General features: G+C 34.6%; 1 protein-coding gene across 1 annotated transcript; it reads right to left on the reverse strand.

Moving 5' to 3' along the window:
- Positions 1-986: 986 nt before the first annotated feature.
- On the reverse strand, positions 987-2,096 carry LOC122008128 (nucleobase-ascorbate transporter 12-like). The gene is made up of 3 exons (XM_042563733.1): positions 1,949-2,096; positions 1,553-1,839; positions 987-1,311 (listed from the first exon to the last, which is right to left on the reverse strand). The coding sequence occupies exons 1-3, from the start codon at positions 2,007-2,009 to the stop codon at positions 1,090-1,092; spliced, it is 570 nt and encodes a 189-aa protein (XP_042419667.1). The 5' UTR covers positions 2,010-2,096; the 3' UTR covers positions 987-1,089.
- Between the last annotated feature and the right edge of the window lie 9,550 nt (positions 2,097-11,646).

Below are 11,646 nucleotides of genomic sequence, written 5' to 3' on the forward strand. Positions count from 1 at the left end.
ACCTTTAATCAACAAATAAGGAAAGATTTCAAATTTTAAACTCTCTCTTAAACATGTAGATGATTTACAAATAAGGAAAGTTTTTACCAAAAATTAAAACCATCCTTTTAAACTACAAATAAGGAAAGAGATTAATCTCTTCTCTTAATCTTTTGTAGAAAGTTATAAAAGGAAATTTTTAATTTTTAAACTTTCTTTTAAAATCATGATATCCACATAAGAAATAATTTTAATAAAAATCCTTTTTAATATTCTAGTGGCCGGCCACCTAAGCTTGGGACCCAACACTACAAGAAAAAAGCTAAACAACAACGCTTTTTTGGCGTTGTCGTATGTACTTAAAAAGTGATGTTGTAGATGGGGTTGTAGAAAGTCATATCAAAGACAACGCTTTAAAAGCGTTGTGGTTGGTCAAAAAGACAACGCTTTTTAAGCGTTGTCTTTTCGTTCTTAAAAAGCGTTGTTATAGATGCTGTTGTAAAAATGCACATATCAAAGACAACGCTTTAAAAGCGTTGTGGTTGGTCACAAAGACAACGCTTTTTAAGCGTTGTCTATTCGTTCTTAAAAAGCGTTGTTAAAGATGCTGTTGTAAAAATGCACATATCAAAGACAACGCTTTAAAAGCGTTGTGGTTGGTCTCAAAGACATTGTTTTTTAAGCGTTGTCTTTTATTACTTAAAAACGTTGTCTTTTTAAATTTATAAAAAATAGTGTTTTTCTTAATTAAATAGCAAAAATTATAAAAAATATTCAAAATTTACATATAATTGAATATCCACAACCACAATCATTTTTATAATAAGACTATTTAACAAATAAATAAAACTTTATATTATACAAACAAAATGTATACATATTGATCCACAAATTAAATTTGTATCATACAAGTTATCCTTAACTTCATGACAATAATTTTTCAAACACACAAGTTTTACAAAACCTCATCATTGACTAACCGCTGTTTTAAAATTCACTCATGAAATCGCTAAACCTAGAACAAGATCCAATAGTAGACTAGTAGTGGCAGAAGGAAGAATGAAGTTAAAACTGTCAATTTGGTAATGGATCTTTTCCGTCCGCAATGTGCTATAAGCCAACCCATTTCACCCATGTGAACATACGTCCGATTCTGAAAGGCAAGCCGTAGTCTTTGGTAATGGCTGGTTCCCTTTTTGCTGCCTCTGGTTCAGACCAAACATATACTCCACGTTCTTGACGGCTCCCAGGAACAGTGTTGTCAAGAATAAATGCAACAATAAATGCAATCACCATGTGAAATGAAAACAAAGTATTCAGAACATAGTTCACCTGAAATTGTCACACATATCAGTAATCAGATCTATTCTAACTTCAAACTCCAGAAAGATCCTATGAACTAGATTATCTATCACTGATTTGTCAAAGGGAATATATTCAAGAGTATAATTATGTGGGCATCATACCCCACGTAACTTCTAAGTGCTAACTTGATATTTCAAGTCTAAACACTAATATAAGGTCACATGGGTAATAATCAGCACAAACATTGTAGGAGAAGAAGAAGACATACCCCTCGAGAACTTGTATGAATAGGTCCATGAGATGCAACAGCATATGGTTGGAAGTAACTTGGAACGGATGAATTTGAAGATGGAATAAGTCCATATTGCTGGAAGTAGGCAGGTACTGATAATGAGAGAAACAATGAGAGGCCAATTATGATATTATTCCTGGAGCTTCCAGTCTCGCTGTATCGCAGGTTTGACAAGCCCAGAGCAGCAATCATGGCCCACATACAGCAAAGAAGACCAGCCACCATGACATCTGGGATAGAAGCTATAAATCCTCCTATTTTCCCTGATCAAAAATTGGGATGGCAACAATTGCTAGATAACAGGAAGAAAAAAAAAGTAACAAGAATTCTTTCTTTTGATGTATAGCGAGGAGAAATAGCATTGGTGCTTACCAACAAAAGATAACAGAATGAGAATGACAGCACCGAGCTCAATAGCTCTCCGACTACCCATTTTAGTTGTAGCAATAGTGTGAATATTCTCAGTGAGAGTGGTTGAAGCGACTCCTGTGCCCCAAAGTGCAGCCAAGACACTAGAGATGAACCAATATTAAATGACATACATTCATCATCCAAAGAGTCATTCATGAATCCTCCAATATTCATGCTCCAGATGACCATACATTAGATTATAAGTCCAATTAATTTGATTGCAAGGTTGTAAACAGTCCTTGAGGGCTATTGATAGTGATTCCAGTACGTACTGGAAAATAATGGAACAAACCTATGAAACAGCTATCAAGGGATTCACTTCAACTTTCCTAAACCAAAGAAGAAACAGATGGATTACAAAAGAAAACAATTTGCACCATCAAACTGAAACTTATAATAAGCCTTAATAAATTAATGAAAAAAGAATTGTTTAGAAGTTCACTGAGAAACATATGAAAATACAACAAATGCAACTGCAAAAAAAAAATAAAAAACTAGTATCCAATTAACTTTTTTTATACTTTCAGATCAAAAGGTCAAATTTATATACTTTGGTTCATGTTCAAGCAAGAGGATAACAATCTCATCGACAGTTAGTATTTCCTTTTAATATAGAACACTAAAAAGAAGGAATATCAATGATGAAACAAACCTGAAAATGCGAGCTACTGAGGCAGCGAGCAATCTGCTTGAACAAGGTAATCATGCAGCGTTGGAACTCTGTCGTGAGCATCAAAGACCAAATATTACCAAATATTAAGATCACTGACAAACCAAATAATACCTTATTTTTAACAGCTATCTAGAGGATCTGGCTTTTTGACTTGAAGCTGGTTCAAAGAAGACAAATCAAATATACAAATACTAAGATGAAAGCATAATGAAGTAGTTAACTTTTTCTACTTTACCTGATTATAAGATCTACAGCTTCTTGCTCAGTATTTTGCTGCACGAGTAATTATTAGAAAAACAAACCCAATAGTGGAACAAAAGCTAGATAAAGAAACTAGATAATTTACACTGACAGAACTTTACAGAATAACATATAATACAGTGCTTTGTACTTGCATATTAATCCAGAAAACATCCTTTCACCTAAGTGACAATTTTTCCAAAACATCATCATTCACAAAACATCATCATTCACTAAAAATTTTCACAAGTTTTTAAACTTCAGTGACAACTTTTCTTTGGGGTCAACTGCTCAAGGTCGATCTGGTAACTATGCACTGCATCAAAAAAATTGGCATTAACTATGATTCCACCAAAAAAAACCACCATTCCATGAACTTAAATCTAAATAGAATTATGGCAACTATCATTCCATACCTATTCATAAATATGATCTTGTATGCACTCCGCCAACTCGGACCGAACCTCATCAATTTGTTCACGAGAGTACCCTATTTTTGTGAACTGTGAGCATACACAATTTATGTTAATGGAAAAAATAATCAACACTGATCACTTTGCAATTTTAAATAGTTTATGTCAAATAATTTGAGATAAGCTAAATAATGTTACTATTGATTGCAGCGAATCTCTCTCAATAGTCTCAACTTCTTCAATAATTTCTCTCATAAATCGCATCACAAAAAAGCCACATTGTTTTGCATCCGGTTGTTGAGGAGCCTATATATAGTAATTAGAGTCAAATTGTTAATGAAAATTATACACATTACAATATATGTTAAACAAAAGTACACATACCTTAACTACTTCCCACTTAACATTTTTCCTACCTTTCCTTCCCTTGGTTGAATTAAACAATTTTAAGGCCCTTCATACGTTAAGAATATTTGTTAAATAAGATTTTTATTATAATAAATATTTACTAAAAGAAATCTGAACTCACATTTCCATTACGTATTTTGAATCATCATCGCGAATGCGGCAACTTAGGGAATCCAGCAAGTAAATAGCATCCTTGTAAGGTTCAATAACACTAAGATTCCAATGGAAACTAGGCAAATACATAGGATTAGATCATAAAATTGAATAAATTATCGAAAGGAAGCAATTGAAAGTGATGTTTTACTTCTTGCTTACCCGACATTACATGGCACTAACACTAGTTGATCTGTTGATGCACTTGTCAGCTTATCTGCTAAAAGAGTTGCCCTTTGATTCAGGGTTTCAAGCTTAACTGATTTGTCTTGTGCCGTTTTTGCCAGATATGGGAGTTTGTGAGGATTCATAAATCTGAATTTCTTTGTCTTGGTATCTTTCACCATCTTTTTATACAGACACCTATCATTGCAAAGAAAAAAATATTTAGATACTAAATAATAAAATTTAGATACAAAACACTCATAATAAGTTGGAAAAATAATGATCACTCATAACACTAAGTTATGGCTGATGATAGTAACATCCATACATGAGAACTTACTATGAACAGTCTTGCATATTAAACATACCAGAAATGTATACATGCAAATTCTTTTATTTCTTGAGGACAAGCACATTTAAGATACTTAAAAATATACAAGAAAAAAGATATGAGCAAAGTACTTCCTGTCTAGAAGAACAAATGGCAGAAGGCAAACATTAAGGGCCGGTTGAAAATGAATGAGCTATATTTATGTAAAGTGTACCACATCAATTGATATTAGTAAACCTCTCAATAGAAATGATGAACTATTAACTTAATGAGAATAACATGGTATGAGAAAATTACTAGAAGTTGAATTTTTCAAGAGTAAACTTGTTCACACAACAATATTAGTAAACTTCTTGCAGTTCAAATCAGGGATTTTCTGTCTTGCTAGATATTAGAATTTCCCAACAAACATAAAGCAATGCAGTAATTTCCCAGCATAAGTAAAGCAATGCAGTTGCAACTGAGAAAATAATATTTAGATACTAAATAATAAAATTTAGATACAAAACAATCATGTGGATTAAAAAATAATGATCACTCATAATAAGTTGGTGAAATTGTAACAATAAACCATAATAAGTTGCTAAAATTGGGAAGCAAACATGTGATGAAAAAGTTGCTGAAATTGCTTAAATAAACTTACTTACCATATGTAGGCAACGATCAAATTTCCTGAAATTGACTCCAAATGATACAAAGAATTGATGTCCTCAAGGTCAAGAAAAAGTTCACAATCTTCATCAAACACTTCATTATCTAAGCACATTGATATACATTTTCCTCCATCTAGAGCATGCTTACTGTAACAATATAACATATGTAATGCTCTTGGGACACTTGTTGACAAAGTAGGTTTTGATTTTTTTCGTTCAAACTTCTTCCTTCTAGGCTTCTAATAATTTCAAATATAAACAAGTTAGATAGCTAGGTTGAATAATAATAAAGTGGCAATATAATTAGAAATATAATAATAAAGTGACAATATAATTAGAAATATAATATCTCATATACCTCATCTTGCTTCACAATCTGCTGTTCAGGCCAAGCCACAACAGTTCCTATGGCATCACCAATTACTTCACATTCACTTGGAATTGGATATGGCAAAGGAGCGGATTTGTCCACTGCTTGATCAATGGAGACTCGAATGCAATTCTTGGGAAATGGAATACCATGAAGCATTTTTTCCATGCCATTGAAACAAACAATTGTACCATATGCAGCAATATTTGAGCAAGATTCCAATGTCAATGCAACTGATTGACCCTAAAATATTAAAAAAAACATGTTGATTATATTTAGTTTATAATGCTATAATAATAATGAATATCACTATAACTTGTATTTTACCTGTAAAACTTCGTCTTTACCCACAATCTGTACGTCATCTTCTTCAATATTCTTCTGATGAAACTTCACCGAGCAACTGCCTTTGTCATCAATTGAATTGTCCCATGCACCCCTTTTATGCATTAATGCTTCAAGTTTTTGGATGCGTACATCTTGTTCTAAAATTTGCATCTTCGCCTCCTTCAGCTCCCTTTTATGCTCAGCGATTATATCTAGGGTAACATCATATTTCTTCCTTGTTCTACCAACATTGAAATAGATTGTTGGGTTGATATGACCTCCGATACCCCGGACACGCCCAGAATATTCCTGAGTTTCAAGTGCCTTGGTAAGAATATCCTCTTTTGCTCCTTCGCATTGCAGCTTACCCTCCCTCTTTTGTTGTATATATTCATCCTGTAATGCAACATTAAAAAGAATTATCAGTACTTTACCAAGGATAATTACCAAGGATATGCAATATTGGTTTAAAAAATACTGATGTCCAGGCCGGTTCTTCCCGTGATAGCTCAAGTCAAGTGCTTAGTAAGTCATATTGAACAAATATGAAGTTGACTTTGAAATATTTTTTCCTTTTTTGGCATTCAATCATATATTTACTTCTGCACAGTTCTAAAAAAGGCACATATTTGATTGAGCAATTGACTACAAGTTTAATAAAATGACAAAATTTTAATAAATTTTCACTACACAAACCCATAAAGAGAGGACCACCACATAATTGAAGCTAATTGTCTGGAGTTGCAGGAAAGAATAATCAAAAGTAAAGTTGTTCCCAACCTCTCAAGTTCCGATTCATGAATCTTATGCTTTAATTCAAACTAAAACAACACAAAGAGAATGCTCAAGGAGACAAGGAGCTTTATTTGTCACCAATCAAGTGGGAAAACATAATAGAAGCTTCAGAGCAGTGGTCTGGGGAACAACTTTACTGGCCCTTGGGTTACTGAAGCTTACAAATTGCTTACTGCCAAGAACGTTTCAAACCTGGTTGATTTATCTGCATCTGTTCTATAGAAACTCTAGCTATCACCTCTAAGTTCTCAATGCATTCACCATTAATTGATTGCAGCAAAAGGAAACCACTGCATGTAATAGACTTTTCGACTTGATCTCTTCTCCAAGTAAGAACATTTCAAACCTAGATACCTAGTAAATCCACATCTGTTCTATATAAACCCGTCACCTCTAAGCTCTCAATGCATTCATTCACCATTTACTTCCTCAATACATGCTCTAGTACTGAGAATTCAAGCTATGCAAGGAATGGTTGTTAAACTCCTCATTGCACTGCTTGCCTTGGCTTCCTCACGCAAAGGGTATGCATGCATGCAACTTTACTCTCGAAAACTAGAAGATATATTGAAGTCATTATCAGAAGAACATGAAAATTTACTTACAATCTTGTGTACTGTGTCCACCAAATCTTCACCTTCAAACTCTCCTCCTTTGTTGGCGCGTCCTTTCTTCCACATAATAGCTCTATTGATGTCATTATCATCACATAATTCAGTCCCCTACAACAAAGAAAAATCAAATAACAAATGTGAAATAATTTAATGTGAATCAATTAGAGGGTTCTTAGAGGAAATATATTTTAAAAATACTTACAATTTCTTCAGCAAAGCGTGCATACCCTTTGCGTGAGAGTCGATGAGGATATCTATTTTTTTCCTTCGCTCTTTTTGTTGATCACTGAGTTTCTAGTTATTTCAAACAGGCGACATATCAAATTTGAATAATACATAATGAATTATGATCGAATAGTTTCAAAAGAAAAAATTTAGAATCTTACAATGAAATCTTCAGAAATGCGACTAATGACAAACGCACGCCAATCTTCTCTTGTAATTTCAAAGCCAACAGGTGGCTCATTCAACTCCTCAAGTTTGTCACGCCTGCTTAAAATAAATTTTTGGGTGAGATGGGTCTTGTATTGCCTCCACTTACTGTTTGCAGACCTCAAACATCCCTTTTTCCACTTTGAGTCAACATTATAAATCAACTGTACATCAAATAAGTGGAAAACATTAATAAGATTAATTAAGACAAACATAAAATATATCTATCATTAGTAGTGAAATATTATAATTGTTAAAACATGCTAACTTGCTTACATTGACTGATTCCCATATTAATTCTTTGACAGCAATTGGGACTTGCTTCCATGTCTTGTATTTAATATTAACCTTTTGCCGAGCCAAGACACCAATGTAACTTTGCATGGCTACAACAGCTGGTCCTATCGGTTGTCCAAAATTATTGAATGACACCTCATTTCTAATACCTTGCATTCTTTGCTTTGTAATCTTATCCAACTGTGTGCGACCTCTAGAAGTTCTTGAGGAGATAGTGTCTTTGGAATCCAACACTTTATCACCCTCGCAACTCTCTTCACGGGCAGCTGTAATGACTTCTTTACCCTTGTCCAACTTTGCAAGTTGCCCTATTCTCTTACTCTTTCTAGTAGAATCCATTGATCTGTAACAACTTAGACTGATCAACATAAGTTTAGTTAGAAACATGCATAAACTCACAGCAAGATGATATATTTACACCAACAAATTCACAACAGTATGAAAAAAAATAAAAGATAAAAGCAGAAACTTGCAGCAACATCACAACATATCTGATTCGAATTAAAGTGAGGAATATAACATATTAATATTGTCCACAAATTCATCCTCATAGGTAAATTGTTTACACACTTATATTCAAAAGCAAAAATTCAGCAATTAAATATCTTCTTTAGATTGCCACATTTTGCACATGGGCAAGATATTCCCATATTCGGATCATTAGTGTTTTCCATTGCAAATTGCAAGAAAGACTCAACTCCATTCTCATATTCACGTGATAGTCTATCCTTTGACATCCAATCTTTGTCCATTCTTTATAACTAATCAATCAACAATGAGCTAATACCTAAAAATATTAACACAAACAATAGTGTGAAACTATAACAAAATATTTAAACAATTAATCAAAATTGTATTTCTACCTGAAAATTTTTGACCATACAGGTTTCTCATCAAAATGCAATCCCAATAGCAAATTTCTCACTTGGGGAGATAACCTAGTTATCTATATTATCCATATGTACATGTTTGTTAGAGTCTACGTATAGGTAGTTAGGTACTTTTGCCTTGGTATAAATTGTAGAGTCATATAATATTGGAGCATTCACCAAAACATATTCTCTATTGAAACATGTTAACCTTTAGTTGAAAAATGAAACCATTCCAGGAAAATGCTTGAATTATAACTTATAATAAGCAACTTTGTTTCTTTAGCACTTGAGAATCTGCAACTTCCTCAAAGGGACATCAACATAAGCAACTCAATGCAATAGTGCATGATGTATTAAATCATACTTAAGCCATTAAGCTCTTAGAAGGCAAGTGACATAAATATAACAATAGTAGTTGATATAAATTCAACAAACTGAGTAGGCACAAGTCACTGCCCAGAATTAAGATGAGATAATGCAGAACACAAGTTTTAGATACAATAAAAATGAGAGATATTCTCTGCGCATTAAGGGTACACAATAAAAATAATAGTAGAATAACACTAGAGATTGATTAATTTCAAGCTGCACATTATACCTGACGACAAAGAAAGGCTGGAATGTGAATAATATCTGCAACTTGGCCAACAGCTTCACACTGAATTTGAGAAAAAAGGATAGCATGTTATATGCTTCATGCTATTTTTAAGGATTAATACCTACTGCCAAAGTCTATAGCTAAACGTTTAAAAATTCCAGATTAAATCATAAGAAAATACAATCAGGGGAGGGGGAAAATTGATGCAGTATGAATCCGGCAAAATGGCTAGTTCGGAAAATAATCAAAAATAAACAAAATCTTATTCTAGAGGGATGGAAGAAATTTTACCTTTCTTTCTTCCGTTCCTCCTACTCTCGAATCTGCTCTGTGAGGAAGGAACTAAGATCGAAGGATTCATAGGAGTTGAGGAGCCGTGAGAAGATTAGGAAGGGTAAGCTGACTTTGATTGAGGAGATGGGGAAATGCGAGATTAGGGATCTCGACTTGGAGGAGTTGGGCCGGCGTGAGGAGTTTTGCGTGAGGAGTTTGGGTCGAGATTAGGGTTCAGAGGAGATCACGCGGCAAGGAGAGGAGAAGGCGCTCGTGGAGAGGAGAAGGCGCTCGTGGAGAGGAGGGGAGGGGTCATGGAGAGGAGAGGGGAGGAGGAGGCACTCGTGGGGAGGAGAGGGAGAGGAGAAGGCACTCGTGGAGAGGAGTGGAGAGGAGAACTCGTGGAGAGGAGTGGTGAGGAGAAGGCGCGCGCGCATTGAGGGTTTAGAGTTTAGCAAAGCGAGGGCTGCGAATTTATTTTAAGTGAGTTTAGGGGAAACATACACAACACTTTAAAAAACGTTTTTTAAAAAAATGTTGTCTTTGACCATAAACAACAACACTAAAGACAACACTTCATTAAAAACCGTTGTCTTTAGTAAAAAGTAAATACCATAGACAACGCTTTTCACTAAAAGCGTTGTAAAACAAAGAACGACAACGTTTTTATTAAAAAGCGTTGTCTATTGGGTGTTGTTGAATGCAAAAATTCTTGTAGTGCAAGCTTCGGCCGGCCACCTACATGGCTCATCCATTTGGTCTTGGCCGGCCCTAGCTTGGGTTCCAAGCTAGCTTGGCCGGCCCCATTGGATGGGTAAAAAGGTGGGTATGCGGTGGGTATAAATCTCTATATACTAGAGGCTACGATAGGGACCGAGAGGAGGAATTGGTTTTGGTCTCCCGATGAAATTAAGCATCCCGTGTTCGCCCTGAACACACAACTTAATTTCATCAATAATAATTCATTCCACTAAAGAACTATTATTGAACTACCGCACCAATCCCAAATTACATTTGGGCTCCTTCTTATTGAGTGTGTTAGTCTCCGTGTTTAAGATAACAAATGTCCACCAAAATAAGTTATCGACAACTCACTTAATTAATATCTACCAAAAGTAGTACCACTCAACTTCATCGTCATGTCGGGTCCACCTGCAGGTTTAACATGACAATCCTTATGAGCTCCTCTTGGGACATTCTCAACCTAGATCACTAGGACACAGTTTCCTTCTATAATCAACAACACACACTATAAGTGATATTATTTCCCAACTTATCGGGCTTATTGATTCATCGAACTAAATCTCACCCATTGATAAATTAAAGAAATAAATATCAAATATATGTGCTTGTTATTATATTAGGATTAAGAGCACACACTTCCATAATAACTGAGGTCTTTGTTTCTTTATAAAATCAGTATAAAAGAAACGACCTCTAATGGTCCTACTCAATACACTCTAAGTGTACTAGTGTAATTATATAGTTAAGATAAACTAATACCTAATTACACTATGACCTTCCAATAGTTTGTTCCTTTCCATTATGGTCGTGTGCTACTGTTTATAATTTATAAGGTACTGATAACATGATCCTCCGTGTGTGACACCACACACCATGTTATCTACAATATAAATTAATTGAACAACTATATTTATCATAAATGTAGACATTTGACCAATGTGATTCTTATTTCTAGATAAATGTTTATACCAAAAGCTTGGCTTTTAGTATACACTCTAACAACAACCTCTCCTCGTTTCACGATGTCTCGTATCAGGTGGTACTAGCGCTCAATGTGTTTACTTGCCTTATGAGCTCGTGGTTCCTTCGAGTTTGCTACTGCACCACTATTATCACAATAAATTGTGATAACTTTGGGCAAATCATGAATCACATCTAAGTCCATCAAGAAGTTTCTGAGTCATACAACTTCTTTGGCTACCTTAGAGGCTGTCACATATTCAGCTTCCATGGTGGAGTCTAAAACGCATTTCTGCTTGACACTCCTCCATGCTATGGCTCCACCTCCCAAAGTAAACGCA

The sequence above is a fragment of the Zingiber officinale genome, chromosome 1A, assembly GCF_018446385.1.
Source record: "Zingiber officinale cultivar Zhangliang chromosome 1A, Zo_v1.1, whole genome shotgun sequence".
NCBI lineage: Eukaryota > Viridiplantae > Streptophyta > Magnoliopsida > Zingiberales > Zingiberaceae > Zingiber > Zingiber officinale.

Coding starts and splice junctions, on each gene's coding strand:
- LOC122008128 (XM_042563733.1), bottom strand. CDS start 2,009: ATGGGTAGTCGGAGAGCTATTGAGCTCGGTGCTGTCATTCTCATTCTG. Junction 1,840..1,948: donor CATTCTGTTATCTTTTGTTG/GTAAGCACCAAT, acceptor ATTTTTGATCAG/GGAAAATAGGAGGATTTATA. Junction 1,312..1,552: donor TTCATACAAGTTCTCGAGGG/GTATGTCTTCTT, acceptor TGACAATTTCAG/GTGAACTATGTTCTGAATAC.